Source organism: Nannospalax galili, unplaced genomic scaffold, assembly GCF_000622305.1.
Source record: "Nannospalax galili isolate Female #2095 unplaced genomic scaffold, S.galili_v1.0 scaffold452, whole genome shotgun sequence".
Taxonomy (NCBI): Eukaryota; Metazoa; Chordata; class Mammalia; order Rodentia; family Spalacidae; genus Nannospalax; species Nannospalax galili.
The window spans coordinates 2,284,181-2,303,765 of record NW_008333659.1 but is presented as its reverse complement, the minus strand read 5'-3'; the positions used below and the strand labels follow the sequence as shown (position 1 = coordinate 2,303,765).

Here is a 19,585-nt window from a genome sequence, read left to right as displayed (position 1 = left end):
AGAGCTAATGAAACACTTTATCCTTAAATTAGCAAGAGTCTTTCTTTAAAAAGTAAGATATCTTAAAAATTCTTATTTTCATAAAGCAATAGTTTCTTAATGCTCCCTGTTTATAGAACAAAATATGAAGTTTTGGTTTAAGAAAAGTCAATGAACTTTGCAGTTTTCTAAGCCAGTGAAAAAAGCAAATTAAGATGCAAAACAGCTTATGTAGCCCAAGACATGCATTCCTTTTACTTGTTATTTTATTAATTTTTATTTTACTATTAATGTGAGTGAGGCTGTATTTTACATCAATTTTTTAAATTTCAGACAATAAACCTGAAATGTTCCCTCTTACCTCATTTTGTATGAAGAAACCATCAATAACAGCTTATTAATTGCTTGAGGCTACATTTTAAAAAGTACATGTATTTTATCAATTCATGCCCCGAACTTTAAAAGTTTACTTTTTCTAGTGATACCCTGGAATGATATAGTCTAATTAGGTTTATTCAAAATGATAAGCATAATATCAAATGCAGTGATAGTGGATCATAGTAATGGAAGTTGTTCTTTCCCCACGACCTTCTCCAATATTGTTCAATAGAAAGCCTAGGCTTTTTCATTAAAAACTAACAGTTTAGATATTTTTTTCTGAACATCCAACATTTGAATAAAAACATCAACTTTGCCAATTTTCATTTTTGTCCTACTTTTAGTTTCTTCTCAGTATACTAACCTAGACAAGGAAAGAATAGTCCTTCCGGGGCTTCCTCCGAGGCCCATCTTCCCATGTTCACGTTTGTTCTCCACTCAGCTGGTTTTTATTTGGTTTCTTCTCTGTAAGTCTTCTAGTCCTCCCAATGGAACAGGACTCAGGACGATTCCACAAGCCTCTCCTTGTTCATTGCCTACATCTGTTTCCCAGAAAACCCTAATGCATCCTGTTCTGTCAGTCACAGGATCCTTAGCTAAGTCCAATACAATACCATTTACTTGTCTTTGGGACCAAGGCACTCACACATTTGTCCTCAATGTCTCACCATTAGTCATATTTGCCTGTTGTCCCCCTCTGCTGTTAGAAGGCATGGTCACTCTATGCTCCTGTGCAGTCCTTATTAAACTTGAGATAAGAAGGTGGCTTTATCTCCATCCTCTCAAGTGGGCATGGGTCTCTTACCCTGCAAAGATTCTCTTCAAATGAATGTGTAATCAATATAGTTGTGGACTTGAGAAGAGTTTGTAAAGATCTTAAAATATGTTTCTTTAAAAGTCTGCATACGAAGTTTTGGAATGTTTTATCAATTGATCTTAGCAGTAAGTTGAAATTTTTATGTTAATCACTCTCTACATTTGTCAAAAGCATTAATAACCATTATTATGAAGCAAAGGAGGTGAACAATTCCTTTCTTTGTGTGTGTCTGCTGTATAAATATGTGACTTCACATTAGCTTAGTCACACCAATCACCTGAGTTACTCATCACAACTCTGTGGGTTGGAAAATAGCAGCCCCAATTGATAGAGGAGAAGAGAACATTTCAAAGGGTACAATTTTAATTCAAACTGTTGCCATGGAAATAGAAACACCTAACTGTAAATCACGTTCTCTTCATTCTACATGACCAAAGGTGAGATCCATACCTGCCTTTGCTAACATTAGCATAGACTTGCCAAACCTATGTCTCAAATGAGTGTCTCCCTTCAGTAGACTTCAATGTTAAAACTGTCCAAGGCAATTTCTGCTACCTATAATTATGAACATAGCACAATGCTTTGCTATTTCACTGATCTAAAATACTATTGAAAATTGTTTTTCAGACAATAGACTTGGAAGGTTTCAAGTTATTCATGAAGACATTCCTGGAAGCTGAGCTTCCCGATGATTTCATTGCACACCTTTTCATGTCATTTAGCAACAAGTTTCCTCATTCCAGCCCGATGGTGAAAAGTAAGCCTGCTCTCCTTTCAGGTGGTAAGTATAGTGACTTTGAACTGTGTGCACAGTAAAAGATCCCAAAAGCTAAATGAGTACAACTGTCATAAAAGAAATAACAGTTGATTGAAAATTGTGATTTTATATATATATATGTATATAAAACTTACAGTTGACACTGTACAGTGAATAAGGGTTCACTGATGGTTGAATAAATCTTTAGAAATGTCCCCAATATAATACAAATTATGGAAAATATGATTTATTATTTTCTATCATTTGACATAGAAGTCCGTGTTTCAGTTATGGTTTTAAGAGGTATTGTCATCAAGTTTGGAAAAACGTTCTTTAAAACAACTGGACAAATATTAATAGCTGCATATTTGAAAATATAATCATGAAGCACTTATGCATGTTAAATTTATGTTTAAAATCAACTGTGGGAACTACCAATATATGTTTATAGTCAGGTATGCTAGCTCAGAAGCTTCTTGATTTTTTTCTTTAAGTGTCTGTACCATACATATGCTTGGATCTTTTGTTATGGGTAGCTTTTCAGAGATGCATAAGACTATTAATGACTGTTGGTAATTATATCAAGTTCATAGAATCAGGAAAACAGAAATTTTACTCTATTCCTCCAAAGTATGCCATTGTTTAGAAGGTGATGAAAGGCTGAAGAAAGATAGAACTCAAAAAGGAGTTGGCTAGGACCATAGGAAGCCTTTGTGGTCACTAGGTTGGAAGAACCAGAGTTTGGGACTGGGTGGAGCACAACTCTAAGATAAGAACAGTGTTTCTAGAAGAGTTACTTGGAGTCTTTTGTGTAGATAGAACTTTCTGGCCAACTTACTCATATCAGAAGTTCAGTTGAAGCCTTAGCAGCCCTGGACCTCACACCTCTGCTGGAATACACAAGGACAGCTGCGCATCACCAAGTAGCAGGAAGCTCTTCTGTTTCTTAGTGTCAATTACAGCTGGGGACAGGAGACCATTGCTACTGGAACCCTGTGTGTGGTAAGGGATGAAACACTAAGGAGATTGGTTTAGCAAGAGCCTGTCCTTGCCCTTCATTCTGCCTTGTCATCTCTAAGCAGTGTCCTCTTTTAGGAACGATGGAAATCCAGTTCACGATGGGGCAATGCAGTCTTAGAAGAGCATTCTATTACTTGATCTCAATAATCTTCTGATTCCTGATTTGGGAACAAATTTTACTTGTGTGGTATCTATTAACATTCTCTGTATTAAGGATGAGACATTCTAAAAATAAAGGCAATCAACCCATCACATGGTAACAAAATAACTCATTTAAAAATACTCTTTTTATTTTTTTTGAAATTTATTTTTATTTTGTGTATTAGTGTTCTGCCTGCATGTATGTAAGTGCATGTCATGAAGTGCCTGCAGAGGACTGAAGAGGGCATTGTCTGATCACCTGGAACTGGAGTAACAGACAGTTGCTAGCTGCGATATGGGTGCTGGGATTCAAACCTAGGTCTTCTGCAAGAACAGCCAGTGCTCTTAACCACTGAGCCATCTCTCCAGCCCCTAAGATAAATTCTATATTTAAAAGCAAGAACAAGGCCAGGCATGGTGGCACATGCCTTTAATCCCAGCACTCAGGAGGCAAAAGCAGGTGGATCTCTGTGAGTTCAAGGCCAGCCTGATCTACATAGTGAGTTCCAGGCCAGCTGGGAGACCCCATCTCAAAAAAACCAAAAAAAAAAAAAAAACAACAACAAAAAAAAAACAAAAAAGATTTTGTAGTGCAGTATTTTTTTCTGTTGTTTCAAGCCTTGGTGTCTGGCTTCCTGGAAGATAGCTAGATACTCACATCTGCATCCGTGTCTGTTGCTATATTATAGATTACTCGGCCTCTTAAAAACTTCACTATGGAATTCTGAGAAAATATGAGGAGAAAACATATTTTAGTGTCATTATGGAAATCATTTGGATATTAAAAAATCCCTGAAAAAATGCTCAAGGGCCCCAGGACAGCCACTGGTCTAGAGAGTACCAGTCTAAGTGCCACAGGCTGTGATGCAGAGACACCAGGAGAGAAGCGAGAAGGGCAATCACTGCACTCTGAGAAGGACAAACAAAATTTCGGAAATAGAATTAAGAAAGAGGTCACTGAAGCATCAACAAGCCAAGCAGAAGAGATCTGATGATGAACCTGCATCATGATAAACATAACTGTGGTGCTTCTGGGTTCAAAACGATATCCACTTTTTCAAGTAGAACCATTGTCAGTACAAGCTTAAAACCAAGCTTCCATAGGATAACCCTTCATGCTATGTGACAACTAGCATGCTCACCATAATTGCCTTCTTCTATTTTGACTTTCTTTTTTAATATTTTATTATTTTTATTTTATGTGTTTCAGTGGATTGCCTGCATGTATGTAAAGTATTGCCTACACTTATTTAAGTACACCCATTTCATTCAATGCCTGCAGAGGACAGAAGAAGGCATTGGATTCCTAGAACTGGAGTTAAGATTGGTTGTTAACTGCCATGTGGGTGCTGGGAATCAAACCCAGGGCCTCTGAAAGAGCTTCCAGTGTTCTTAAATGCTGAGTCATTTCCCCAGCCCCCATTTTGACTTCTTTAGGTAATACCCATACTATGATGGACTCAGAAGGCCCATTATACCTGCCATTTTATTATTTTATTTTATTTTATTTTATTTTTATTTTTATTTTTGGTCTTTTTGAGACAGGGTCTCCCTGTAGCCCCAGCTGTCCTGGAACTCACTATGTAGACCAGGCTGGCCTTGAACTCACAGAGATCTGCCTGCCTCTGCCTCCCTAATGCTGGGATTAAAGGCATGCACCACCACGCCCAGCCAACCTGCCATTTTATTTTTAATTAGTCTGAAGAGTTAAGTCTTTAAAGTTTGCCATAGGAGTTGCATGATATGCTAGAATGAACATCTTTTTTGAGACAGGAACTTCCTGTATCCCTACTGGTCTGAAATTTGTTATGTAGAACAGACTGATCTCAGCCTCACAGAAATCCTGCCTCTGCCTCCCGAGTGCTGGGATTAAAGGTTGGTGCTTTCAGGCCCAACATGGATTGATTATTTTTAAAAGGGGACATTGGTCTACAAATAAAAATTCACCTGAGCAGCAATGCCTTTGGATTTTAAGGAAACAAAGCAAATGTATGTTTCTGTCATTCAAATGAATTTATATATCAAACATGGAAAATAATGATTCTAGTAAGTTAACTGGTTTTATAAGAAACTCAAATCTCAAACTTTATTTTCTTCTGATAGAATATATTAGTACAAAATAGAAGATGTCATGTTTACTAGGTATAAAAATCAAATCAGTTTACAATATAGGGGGCATATAAGGAAGTAGTTTTCTTCAAATTGTATCTATTTAGGGCAACCTGGTATTCTCCATTGATGAACTTGAAGGGAATAAGGAGTGTGAAACCCTCATATAGCAATAATGAATTAACTCCAATTCTTTCAAAACTTAACCTCTGCACTTCAGAACTGAGTGCCTAGTACACTTCCCAGGATTATTTCTGCCTTATATTCTTTGTAGAAATACCTTTAATGGGGCTGGAGAGATGGCTCAGCGGTTAAGAACACTGGTTGTTCTTGCAGAAGACCCGGGTTCAAATCCCAGCATGCACATGGCAGCTAATAACTGTCTACTGTCTATAACTCCAGTCCCAGAGGATCCGACAGCCTCTTCTGACCTCTGTGGGCATTGCATGACATGGGAGCACTTACCTACAGGCAATACATACATACACATAAAATAAAAATAATAATTACAATTTAAAAAAATAAAAGAAATACATTTGATAATTTTTCTTGAATAATGAATATTGGGTACAATAAAATTTTCGAGGGCTGAGGAATCCCTGGCTCAAGAATCAAAAATATCAATGTGTTTTTACCCAGAACCTTGTTCTACAATCATATACCATCTACACAAGATGTAATCGAGGATGGAAACTCTCAGGTTTCTTCTAAACAGGAAATTGCTATAATGTACTATTATTACATCCGTGGGACTTCACTTTATTTATTAGAAAAATGCCAACAGAAGCATGAGAGCTCTTAACTATTATGAGTGTGAACAGAAAAAGACCTCTTTAGTGAAATAGAAACTCAAAAGGAAACAATTCGTATTATCTATCCATCTATCATCTGTCTGTCTGTCTTATCATATCTATTATCTACCTACCATCTATCTATACCTATCATCATTTATCATATCTATTATTATCTATCATCTATCTATATATCTATCATCTATCATCTACATATGGTGGGAAAATAGAGGACATATTATAAAAGTAAAATGTTCATTTTTATTGAATAAAAATTTAAAGATTATAGGTAGTAATGAAATTTGTGTAGGAACACTTGTACATATAAAGCTATGCTTTGTTTGATTTGGAAAACCTAATGATCATCTGGTATTTTGTGAAATGGAGAATTTAATTTTGTGAAAAGCTTCTTTGAAATCTAAGTCGCACATTACTTATTGATAACTATTTTGGCTTTGGATTTGTGAACCATTCCTAAGGCAGTGTGAATTCAACTCTCTCCTACCTCCTCCTCATCATAAATGCCAAGTACCTAATGCTGATCCAAAATCCAGCTTCTGATTTTACTTCCATTCTAAGAGTCCACCACTTGAATTACAGGTATTACACTCTCCTTACAGACATTTCAATCCCTTAGATCTTTTCTTTTACTAAAAATGCCTCACAAACGCTCAACTATGAATCAATACTATGATCTCCATTTTCAGGCACTATAGTTTCAATACTGAGTATACCCAGAGAGAAATTTTATAAACATGCAGATTGTTGCCACTGCAAATGTGCCTTACCCTGCATTTATACACCCTGGACATTGCTACAATTTTAGAAATGTCTTTTCGAAAAAAATCATTTACTATTGACACTATCTTCTAGTTTAATTTCATTATTAAGCTTTGCAAAGTCTTCAAGTTATTCAGTTTCAACCTTCTTATCTTATGACATATTTTTTTCCACATCATATAGAAAATATGCACACAAGGCAGCAGTAATACTCAGTCAGAAGAGGCACTGGTTGCCAAACCTGATGTCTGGGATTTGATTCCCAGGACCCACATTGTAGAAGGAGACAACCAGTTCTACAAGTTGTCTTTACACAATGTGCATCCCTTGTTCACCCATTAAATAAATAAATAGATTTTTAAAAAGTAAAAATAAATAAATAAGGGCTGGAGAGATGACTCAGCAGTTAAGAACACTTGCTGTTCTTCCAGAGAACCCGAGTTTGATACATAGCACCCACATGGAGGCTAACAACTGTCTGTAACTGCAGTTCCAGGGGATCCGACACCCTCTTCTGGCCTTGGTGGGACATTGCATACATGTGGTACACTTACATGCAGGCAAAACACTCATACAAATAAAATAAAGATAATAAATAAAATATTTAAATATATATAAAAGATGAAAAAAATTTAAACAGGCACTTTCTGGCATTAAATCCTCAAGGCCTCCTTTTACAACCGTGACTGTTTATTCATCCCACAAACAGCACACATTTCCCATGGAGCTTGCTCTCTGCATATCTATGAGATAGCAAATGTAGTCTGAAAGCTAAGTCAATTATACAAGCACGTCTCTCTTCACCTTGATGAATCCAGCCTCAAATTTGCTCATTTGCAAATACTTCTATGCTGTATCCTTTCTCCTCTCCACGGCTTCATATTGAGTTAAACAGAGAGCAAGACAGTATTCTCCAGCACTTACCATGCCCAGTTCTGACCAGCCATTCAGACACTGTCATAGTTCATTCATCATTATTTGCATCATGGTCATCAGAGTGCCTTCCAGAGAGGTCCTGACTTCTCCTCTCCAAAATGTTCTGACACCTGACAGTGTCATCCTGGGTTTCCAAGTTCAGGCTTCACTATCAACTCTTGTGTGTTTATGTCAAATTTTTATTCCGTAAGGAACCTTGAACCTTTAACACTAAAAGTCTATTAAAAAAGAGTTGGATTGGTGAGTCAGTGGATTCATGACATGGAACCCTGGTCACTCTTTGAGATGCTCTCTTCTGATACGAATGATCTCAGTGTGAAACACAGTTAGGAAGATGATGACAATAGTTCCATAGCTTGAAATGGACTATTAGATATTAGAGGCTTTGTCTGGATCTGCTAGTCTCTAATACCAGGCCTCTTTCAAATCCAGCTATTTCATGTGACTGAAATCTGTTCTGCTCACGTAAGTCCCTGTATTTTTTTTTTGCTTTGAATATATTAGTTTTATTAAATTTTTGAAAATTTCTTATATTTGTACAATTATTTATATCATGTTTACCCTAATTGCCCTTCTCCAGCTCCTCCCAGGTCCGCCTCCATGTCCCTTCCCAACTTCATGTTCTCTGTTATTAGTGTTATTACTATTATTATTATTATCATCATCATCATCATCATCACAACTCACTGAATCCAGCTTAGTGCTGCCCATAATTGCATGGGTATGTGGTCATCCACTGGAGCACAGTCTACCAGTGACTTCAAGCTTAAAGAGAACTGACTGTCCCCTGGGGGCTCGTGTGCTTTTCCCGTCTCCATGTAGGAAGACTGACTAGTTTGATCTTTATAGATCTTGTGCAGACAGCTGTGAGTTCATGGGCACAACGATCCAGTCATGTCTAAAATTCATTGTTTCACCCCAGTGTTCCCAATCTTCGTTCTTACAATCTTTCCACTCCATCTTTTGAAATGTCCCCTGAGCCTTCAAGGGAAAGGGTGTGATATAGATGTCCCATTTATGACTGAGTATTCCATAGACACTTGTCCTCTGCACTCTGACAAGTTCTGAGTCTCCACATTAACCACCACCAAGCACAAAGAAGCTTCATGGATGAGGACTGAGCTGCACTGATCTATGGGTATAGAGATATGTATTTAGAAGGCAGCTTGATATTATGCCCATTTAGCAAAATAATAATCGTGGGTTCACTGCTGGGGCCTCTGAGCTCCCCAGCCAGGGGTTCTAATGCCTGCTGCCCACAGGAGGAAACATACCTGGTACTGTGGGTATTTCTCTTGCTTGATGTTTTCTCTGCCCTTATCTTTACAGAAAAACTTGTCTCCTCCTTGAAGTCTCTGTCAAAGTTTCATTATAATTGAATGGTATACACTGGACTACATACTAGGAATTTTAATGATCATTAAGATGTTATAACTAGACTGTGCCCTTGGGAAGCAAGTGACAGGACGCTCTTGAAAAGACACACTTCTGGGAATCGAACCTGGGTCTTCTGAAAGAACAGCCAGGGTTCTTAACCACTGAGCCATCCAGGACCCACATGGCAGCTAACAACTGTCCTTAACTCTAGTTCCAGGGGATCTGACAGCCTCTTCTGTCCTCTGTGGACATTGCACAACACGAGTGCACTTACCTGCATGCAGGCAATATGTGCATACACATAAAAATGATAATTAAATAAAATAGTTTTAAAAAGAAAAGACATACCTCTTATATCAATTCTGACCCTTTCCCATGTAACCTGTGCCAACTCCACAGAGACACACTGGAAATTACTTTCAATAAATTTTCTTTTTTTTTTCTTGTGACATGAGTATTAATAGAACTTACAAGTAATTTTTAATTTTTAAGGCATGTAGAAATTTTGAAAAGGTAAAATCTTGGGAGTCTCTTGGAATACTCTGGCCAACAACTCAAAGGAAGGCTTCTCCTGTCTGGCACTGTTTGTTGTTATGTAGTCTTCAGCTATGCTTGCAGACTTATGTAGGGATATTGTATATGTAATTTTTCAGTAGGTTTCTGGACCAATACAATTCCTTCTGTTTTCTTTTTTTATATAACAGCTAGGCACTATTTATCTCTATTTTTTCTCTCCCTGCCTTATCCTCCCTCCCCACTCTCCCTGTTTAAAATGTCCCCATTTTCTCCATTCCTCCTTTGATAGTTTCTGTATGCAATGTTCAAACCTCCATTGAGCTCCTTCTTCTCCTTTATTCCCATATTTCTTTGTATAGCCCTCCTTCTCCCCCTGTCTTGTGACTATCCTCTTTTTACATATTTCTCCCTTAGCAACACCTTTCTCCTTCTGTTCTTCTCTCCTGGGCTCCTTCTTTCCCTTTTCCTCCCTGGTTCCCTTTCATATTCCTGGTTCCTGCAGTTATATCAGGATATCCATTCACAAAGATATGATGATAAGATCCACAAATGAGGGAGAACATAGTCTTTTGTTTTCCTGAGTCTCCGCTACTTCGATTAGTATAACAATATTAGTCCAGAAACCTACTGAAAAATTACACATACAATATCCTTACATGATCCATGTGTGTAACTGAAGCCACATAACAAGAAACAGAGCCAGCCAGGAGATACCTTCCTTTGAGTTGTTGGCCAGGGTAGTCCAAGAGACTCCCAGAGTTACATAGGCTACTGCCATAGTTCTTGATTGCCTCCCAGAACTTGATGATAAGACCCTGTTGCTGTAGACGGGACATACTTTGGACACAGGATCTGGAGCAATGGAGCTGGAACTGACCTGGGAGCCACTCCCCGCTGAAGGCTAGCTCTAATAGCTTTGGAGAGCACTATGCAAGCTGATAAGGGAGAACATCAATTGATGGTTCAATCCCAGCTTCAAGGCCTAAAAACCATATCAATGGCCAGCACAACAAATGACATCAGTGCAGTGGTGACACTTTTATCTTGGGGGTAATCAATAACTACATAACTGGACTTAAAGCCCACTCAATGGGAGGAAACTTATGTCTGGTACTGTAAACCTAGCTGAATACACATAGCTGGAGAGGTCATAGATTTAGAGAAAACCCCAAGGCTCTCACATCCCTAGATAAATGTGATTTCTTACTATGTGCAAAATGTGGATCCTTAAATTTACAGAAAAGTATCCCAGTCACCACCCATCAAAGTAGCTTCTTTTTCAACAGACAGAAATTATTACAGTGTTACGCCATTGGTCACATACAGAGATTCTCTATGAGTTGCCCAAGCCTAAGTGGCACATCCAAGATGCAACCTCTACACCTAAGATTCACAAAACATAGAACTAGGGATGAAGAGAATATTAATGCCTCTTTCGATTCTTAATAAAGGATCCCCCTCATGCAACAGAGGGTCACGAACAGAAAAGACCACAAATGACCAAAGCACAGAAAATAAGAGTTGGCAGAATGTGAGTCCTTGGACAGGACTCCTATATTGAGGCCAACCTACCCAGGGATCAGGGGCAATTGCAAAAGGGGGTAAAAAGATTGTAAGAGCTAGGGAGGAGGTGCATAACCATACAGAAATAGTCCTGCAGGCACCTGGGGCCCTTCTCATACAAACCTAGAGCAATGGTGTTAGCATGCACAAGACCCATGCAAACTTAGGCAGAAAAAAAAACCCCAGCACAGAACTGTGGACATGAACAACAAGCCCCAACTGTAGTTGAGTAATTATTGGTAGCTGATTACTGCTGGCTGAGGAAGAGCTGATCTTCTTGAAGGGAGAGACTCTAGATAGGCTGACTGAACCCCAGTGGATGAACTTGCATTGAGGGACATCTTGGGACACAAATTTTACATACTAGTCATTAATACAAATGACAGAATGTATGAACTCCAGTGACGGGCTATGGGAGGTGCCAAAGGGGAAGGGAGAAGGGGTATAAAGATGATTTCATGTATGAAATATACACAAATTCAATAAAAATATATCAAAAAGGTAAAACTATATTTAAAAAATCATTTACTAACTCATTCAGATACACTGCTTATTCTGGCAAGGCTCTGCGATATCTGACATGTTGAATCTATAACGATAAATATAAGCCATATGTCATTGTGTTTTGTTGTTTCTCCTTAGTCATTTTATGAGAGAAAGGATAAAATTCTCTTGAACATTTTAAGTCAGAGTTAATTGCAGTTAATTGTCCATTTGTGTCATTTAACTACTCATTTGATCCACTCATTAATTTAGGCATAAAATCATTCATTTGTTCACATATATTACATGCCAGGAATTCTTCAAGGAAGTCACCATTGTCTTAAACGTAAAAAAAGTGTATTGGTACATAATCACGTGACTAGTTATATTACAATGAACGCTGTGATCCAACTGTGAGCTGATGAAGAAGAAAGCAAATGAAGAATGTGTGCTCAAGCAAGAACTCAGGCAGGACGAACCACTGCAGGGGCAATCTGAGATTCCCCTTCCCTCCCTCCCTCCCTCCCTCTCTCGTGAGTGTGTGTGTGTGTGTGTGTGTGTGTGTGTGTGTGTGTGTGTGTGTGTGTGTGTAGGGGCGTATGTCAACGCTGAATGTTGACTATCTTCTTGATTTGCTCTCCACTTTATTTTTGGAGACAAGGTCCCCCCCGAAACGAGCTCACTGACTGCATTACATGAGCTGACAAACCTCCTCTCTGTTTCCCTAGCACTAGAATTGCAAGTGCGTGCTGCTGCACTCGGCTTTATCACGTGGGTGGGGTATGGAACTCACTTTACAGACTGAGCCATCCCCTCAGCCAGGAACTGTGATTTTTAACAGGAAGTTGGGGGTGGCCCAGATGAAGCAGGCATGGAAGAACAAGTGCTGTCATGAAAGGACAAGTGAGGAATGTAAAAAGGAAGCTGATATGCATATTTCTTTTTTTAAAAATTTTATTATTTTTACTTTATGTATATGCACGTGTTGCCTGCATGAAAGTGCACCCGTGTTGAGCAATGCCCGTGGAGGACAGAAGAGGCTGTCGGATCCCTTGGAACTGGAGTTATGGACAGTTATTAACTGCCATGTGGGTGCTGGGATTCGAACCTGGGACTTCTGCAAGAACAGCCAGTGTTCTTAACTGCTGAGCCATCTCTCCAGCCCTGATATGCATATTTCTAATCAAATGTGTAGTTCATAAGTTCCCATCAGTGGGCAATACATGTATTTTAAGACATTCTACATTTATTTAGTGAAAATAAATAAAATGTGTCCCCTACTGTTCTTGTTGCTTAGGATTCACCAAGCACCAAAATAGCACCTGTCTTTCATAGTTACTTAAAATTTGCATTAGTCAGCTTTCCATCACTATAGCAAAAATGCATAGGAAAACTTTTAAAGAGAAAGGGTTTATTTTGGCTCATTGTTTTAGAAGTTACAGTCCATGATCAACTGGCATTGCTGTGAATTTTGTGGTTAGATGACACCTTCTATCAGGTGTGGTAGGTAAAGCAAACCTGTTGTTTTCAGGACCAGGGGGCCAAAGAGGGAACAAAGTAGGAACCATGTTTCCATAATCCCTCCCAAAACCATGCTCCTAATAACCTAGAAACCTCCCAGTAAGCCCCACCTTTTAAAGATTCACTACTTCTCAAAACTTCAAGTTGGCTCTATTGCTGAAATAAAAGACATACTTCAGACAGGACTCGGAGAAAAGGAGCTGGAACTGACCTGGAAGCCTCCCCTTCAAATAGCAGCACTTACAGAATAAGAAGTTGCTATGCAAGTTGCCAAGGGAGAAAATTAATCATTGGTACTACTAAGCTGTGAAGCCTAGGAAACACAATGACGGGCCCAGTAAATTATTTCTATTGCTGTAGTAGTGACACTTTTATCATTGGGATAATCAGCAGTTGTGCAATTGGACTTAAGGCCCACTCAATTGGAGAGAATCTATGCATGGTACTGTAAACATAGCCACACACATACACACACACACACACACACACACACACACAGACACACACTGTTGGGCAGGTCATAGACGCCAGGGAAGAACACACACACACACACACACACACACACACACACACACACACTGTTGGGCAGGTCATAGACGCTAGGGAAGAACCTACTACTGACATTTCCTAGACCACTGTAATTTCTTACTGTATGCTAAATGGATATCCTTGTATTAACAGATAATTGTGATCCTCAGCACTCAACAAAGAAGCTTCTTTTTGCAAAAGGTGGAGACAGTTTCAAAGTTCCACAACTGATGGAAAAGTAGAGAATAAGTGACCGTGCTTTCTCAGCTGTAATTGGTACATCTAGAATGCAACATCTACACCTAAGTCTCAGGGAATATTTAAGAAGAAGGTGTAAAAAGATTGAGCCAGAGGAATAGGATGCTTATTGCTAGATAGTGCATTCCAGAAATCATAGGGAAGCGGCACTCGTGAAATCTCTGTTACATGTTACCTTAACAAGATCTATAAAATTACAAAACCATTAGACATGCCCAGGTATATGGGGGAATTTTTTCAGGGTAACAGCTCTAGATAAGAGCTGCAGGTGATTAATGGATGTTGTGGAAGGGAGAACTAGTTTTCTTCAGGGACTAACCCCCTGATAAGTTATCTAATCCCAAGTGGGCAGCCTTAAACACATATACATACAAACACCCTAAATGGGCTCAAAGTATTATAAGTATGTTTGTATATGTATGTATTTAAATGTAGCAATAATAATCAAGGAAGAAGACAAGTAATTGAGAGAGAGAGTGGGGGGGAATTGGAGAGTGTATGGGGGACTGAAAGGGATGGAAATGATGCAAATATAACACTCTTATGTGACACGTGTTTTTTGTTGTTGTTGTTTGTTTGTTTTGCTTTTTCTTTTGTCTTTTTTGAGACAGGTTCTGCCTGTAGCCCCAGCTGACCTGGAACTCATTATGTAGACCAAGCTGGCCTCAAACTCACAGAGATCCGCCTGCCTCTGCCTCCCAAGTGCTGGGATTAAAGGCCTGTGTCACCACACTGGCATAAGCTTCTTTTTAATTAAAAAAAAAATCTTAAAAAGAAAAGATTCATAGCATCACCCACACCATGAACAATGGCCACTGGGGAGACATTAAGAGACACCATAGCACTGTTCTAGTGAAGAAAGCAAACAAAATGTAATTCATATAATGTGTCAGATAGTGATGGATAATACTGGTGAAAATGAGTGAGAAAAAGAGAAAGGGTAGGGAAGTGTAGGTGACTGGAAGTCCAGACTCTCCATGACTCACTTGAACATAAGAAGTCATTACTGTCCATCCCAGAGTGAGTGATGGTCATGACCTAGCAAGTGAGATGAAGAGAGATGTCCTGGCACGATGTGCATCCTGAGGACTTTTTAAGATGTTGGAGGAATGTAGACATATTGGGAAAGCTGAGTGATCATTGTCTGCCTTGACTCCAGCTGGGATGGTGCAGATGAAGTGACTAGAGAACAGCAGGAGAGAAGCCGGAGAGGAAGCCAAGGCCAGGTGTGGAAGAGATTTGTCTGTCACGCTCAGTTATACAACTTGCATTGAAAGAAATTGGAGATCCATTATGAGATTTTAAGCCTGAAAATAATCACGCCGCTAGTGATGTAGAGGCTGTGGTGAGAACGATGAGTCAGAGTCAGAAGCATTAAAAGGTCCAGAAGCACAGCAGATATTTATGACTAACACACACACACACACACACACACACACACACACACACACACACACATTCCTTTACTTTGGTTCTTAGTATTTCCATTGCACATCTTGTGGGCCATAGATAATCAATTTGAACTGTTAAACTATGTATATCAAGGGACTTTAATGGCAATATTATAATTTGTTCATTTCATCTTTTCTATGAAATTGAAGAGTCACAATATAAGTACTTATTTCATATGGAAAAGGAGAAAGAATTCCTTTTTTGTTCATAGAGAGGTTAACAAACAAAAAGTGGAATTATGCAATGAAAATGAGAGATAGTAGACCCTTTAGATAGCCTGCTTTTTATTAAATGGCCCTAGGATGTTCTTACCAAGGGATGTACTTCATTAACTGTGTGATTAATTAACAGAAGAAATTGTGTTTATAAGGATTGTCCTGCGTGTGTGTGTGTGTGTGTGTGTGTGTGTGTATTTTTACATTATAAAGCCACTTGATGAATCTTTCATGTTTGTTGAACCACTTCAGTTTTATAAGTGAACCAAGGGCCAACAGAGTCTACTTAAATTCTAACCAAACAGACATTGAGGTTTGTATGTCGATGAGACAAGATTTCTGGCATGCAGTCAGCATTTAAGAAGAGTGCTGTGTGTACAAATGTCAACAGAATTGCTTCTGTTGATGTAATAAGCTTAGATGCTGACATACAAATTCTCTAGAAATAGATAGGACTTCTACCCTCTAGGAAATGTATTTATTTATATAAACCATTATACTTCTCAAAATGCTGTAGTACCAGATTTGCATTAGAAACACTCACAACTTTAGATCTACCCATGCCAGTTAAGGAAGAGTTCTCTCTACTTTTATTAAATCAAGTCTTTACATGTTCTTTATTTCTTCTACCTGAACATGCTCAATAAATTAGGTCTTTTACATGTCATACTGTGAGCCTGAGCCTTTAACGGCTGTGCCAGCTCTCCAGCCCCCTTTTGTACATTTTATCACTAGATTTAGTCTCCCAGAATAAAAGATTCTAAAAATGCACACTGTAATAAATGCATATTAGATGATAGCATTATCCTTTTTTGTATTTCTATGTTCAAAAATATTTACTCAGTTTGTAATATTTTAGTAAAAGAAAATGATACTCTACAAATGATCAGATCAAGGTGAACATTACTTAACATGGGAGGTGCTGGGACACTACCTGGAAGTTGTGAGAAAATATATAAAGATGCTGAGGTCTTGCCATCTTCCACTCTAACCAGCCCTCTGTGGAAGTGGGATGTTTTCAATTTGTGTGATTCCATACTTTATTGCCAATATTTAGAATTAAATGGTAAATGTGAAATATTCTACATATTATTGAAATTTATGTTTTTCAGTAACATGCTAGTTTTACAAGTGTTTGGAAGCATAGATAAGAAAAAACATTCATAATCATTGTCACTATTATCAACTTCTGATAAAATTCAGCAAATATATGTGCAAGTTTGTATTTACTTATTCAGACGTATGTAGAGACAAACACACTCAACAAACCTGTAATGGCTAGAACAGAACATGGGAAAAATGGAAGATGAAATTTTAGAACACTCAATTGGGACCAGATTTCCTCATATCTCTCTGAAGTTTATGAACAATCAGTGCAGCTCTTATAGAAAGGCCATTTATGGAGAGCTGGAAGGAAGTTTTTCTCTTTCTCTCAGGCCTCATAAATAGTGATTCAAGTACAAAACTGAAATTCAGACTGTCCTTTGAAGTGTACTTTTGCCAACATCTCTTTACCTTTGTTTTATTAACTATAAAGAGAGAATAATGAGTATTTCTGTTTCACTGGGTATGGTGCATCTATAATCATATCTGAAAATCATTTAAAATGGTGCTGGATAATGTGGTAAATGCTCAATAACTGTCAACCATAATCACTATTCATTGAGCAGATTTTTATCCTAGTGTTTTGATTTGCACACATGATGATCAAATTCATCTTTCTCTTTATGTTTATTTTCCAAAACGTCATGCATTATAAAAGAAGGGAGGTCAATTTCAATAGTGTTATTAGAATTTCTTTTCCATGTGACAATTAAAGGCAAATTTTGGAATTATGATATCCTTGATAAGTGGTGGTTTACTTCTTTTCTTCCATAATTGGCTATAACCAGACATTTGGCAGTAATTCTACCAATTTATTTTCTTCTTGGTTCTCTGAGACAGGGATTCACTACATAGCTCAGGCTTACCTAGAATTTAGGATTCTTCTGAAGGCAGGGATTACTGATATATGCTACCATCTCCAGCTTCAACCCACTTTCAGTGTCGCTATGTGCTATGTAGTCAGAGACAGAGGGTCCCTAGAATTGGGAACCAAACAGTCTAGCCATATTTGCAAACTCCTTGTTTAGCAAGAGATCCTGCTTCAAAATATACAGTGGAGAATGATTGGAAAAACATTTGATGTTGCCATCTGGTCTGTGCTTCCACAGTGTGGATAGCTCTGGGTGACATGGAAACCACTGACCACTGATAGCTATTTAAATTATTGCTTGTATTTGTTTTGTTTTGAGAAAGATTCTCCCTGTAGCCCCAGCTGGCCTGGAACTTGACTGGTCTTGATCTCATAGAGATTCACCTGCCTCTGAATCTGGAGTACTGGGATTAGAAGCTTATTCATCCTAGACCCGGGGTAGCTACTTAAATTTAAATGACCTTAAGCATAATTTCCATTCTGGGTTGCCTTACTTACATTTCATGTGGTCAAAAGCCCTATGTGGTTGATGTTATTGTCCTGAAGAGTGCAAATTACAACATTTCTACCTTCCACTGGAGACAGTTTTTATAGACAGTGATGGTACAGTCAAAATGAGTTTTTACTACTTTAAAAATTATTTAGCCAGGCATGGTGGTGCACGCCTTTAATCCCAGCACTCGGGAGGCAGAGGCAGGTGGATCTCTGTGAGTTCAAGGCCAGCCTGGTCTACATACTGAGTTCCAGGAGAGCTGGGGCTACAAGGAATCTCAAAAAGCCAAAAAAATAAAAAAATAAAAAATAAAGTAGTAAAACTTTACCCCACCGCACCCTGCCCCCACACTGGATTTCAGGACATTCTTTCATTTATGTTAAGGCCTATCAAGTCAAGTTGATGTCCCATGATGTTCCTCAGTACAAGTTCATCCTCTGGGATTTAGTCAGGCCATCTGGAATCATTCTTTTAAAGAAGATCAGCTCTTCCTCACTTGGTAGTAACCAGATGCCCAATAGTTCTTCAGGTAAGATTGGGGCTTGCTCCCATTTACACAGTTCTAGGCTAGGTTTTTGTCTGATTGAGTTTGCATGAGTCTTGTGCGTGTTGTTACCATTGTTGTAAGTTCATATGCACAAGTTTCTAGGAGTCTGTAAACCTCTATTTCCATATGGTCAGGAACCTCCTCCCCTGGGTCTTACAGTCTTTCTGCCCCCTCTTCCACAATTTGCCTTCTGTTGCATAAGGGAGCTTCATTGATGAGACTTGAGAGATGCTTTAATATTCTTTCTATGCTTTGTTCCACTATGTTCCATGAGTTTTAGGTGTAGAGGTTCCATTGTAAATGTGCCACTTAGTTTTAGGCATTTCACAGACATTTAATCTCTGAGTGTGACCAGTTGTGGAACTCTGTAATAGTCTCCATCTGTTGCAAAAGAAGCTTCTTTGATGAGTGGTGAAACTGGCATACTTGTCTATGATTATAAAGATCCATATTTAGCACATAGTAAGAAATTACATTTTTGCCCCACCTACCTTTGCTTCCCTTGGTGGCTCAGCCACTAGCTTCCTGGTGCTAGCATCTTGTCTGGGTGGGTCCTGCGGTAAACAGTGCCTTGACTCCCCTAGCCTCATTCACCCTCCCAGTTCTCCTCCTAGCCTGAGTACTGACCCACTTCTTCTCTTGGAACCTCAGACACCTGGGCTGACCTCTAGGCCCAGAATCCCCACTGCCTCCTGAACCTTTGCATCTAGACCAAGCCAATCCCTCCCTGCAGTCTCCAGGAGCTCTCTGGTCCTGGTCCTGCCCTCACCTCCCTTTGCTTCCCTGGGCTGCACAGCCTCTGGCATCCTGGTGCCAGCACCGTTCCTGGGTAAGTCCAGCAGCACCCACAGCACCTTGAACCCCAACCCCCAGCCTCAATCACTCTCCCAGCTCTCCCACCCAGCTCCCCTCCTAGCCTGAGTACTGGCCCATTTCTTGTTTTGGCACT

At 38.9% G+C, this 19,585-nt stretch overlaps 1 protein-coding gene across 6 annotated transcripts in view; it reads left to right on the top strand.

Annotated features, from left to right (window-relative positions):
* The window catches only part of Dgkb (diacylglycerol kinase beta), a 772,948-nt gene that overhangs the window by 183,873 nt on the left and 569,490 nt on the right, over positions 1–19,585 (top strand). For all 6 annotated transcript variants that reach the window (XM_008828356.3, XM_017796961.2, XM_008828359.3 and 3 more), the window contains one exon: positions 1,802–1,955. In XM_008828356.3, coding sequence (XP_008826578.1) covers positions 1,802–1,955 — 154 coding nt within the window. The remainder of the gene's footprint in view (positions 1–1,801; positions 1,956–19,585) is intronic.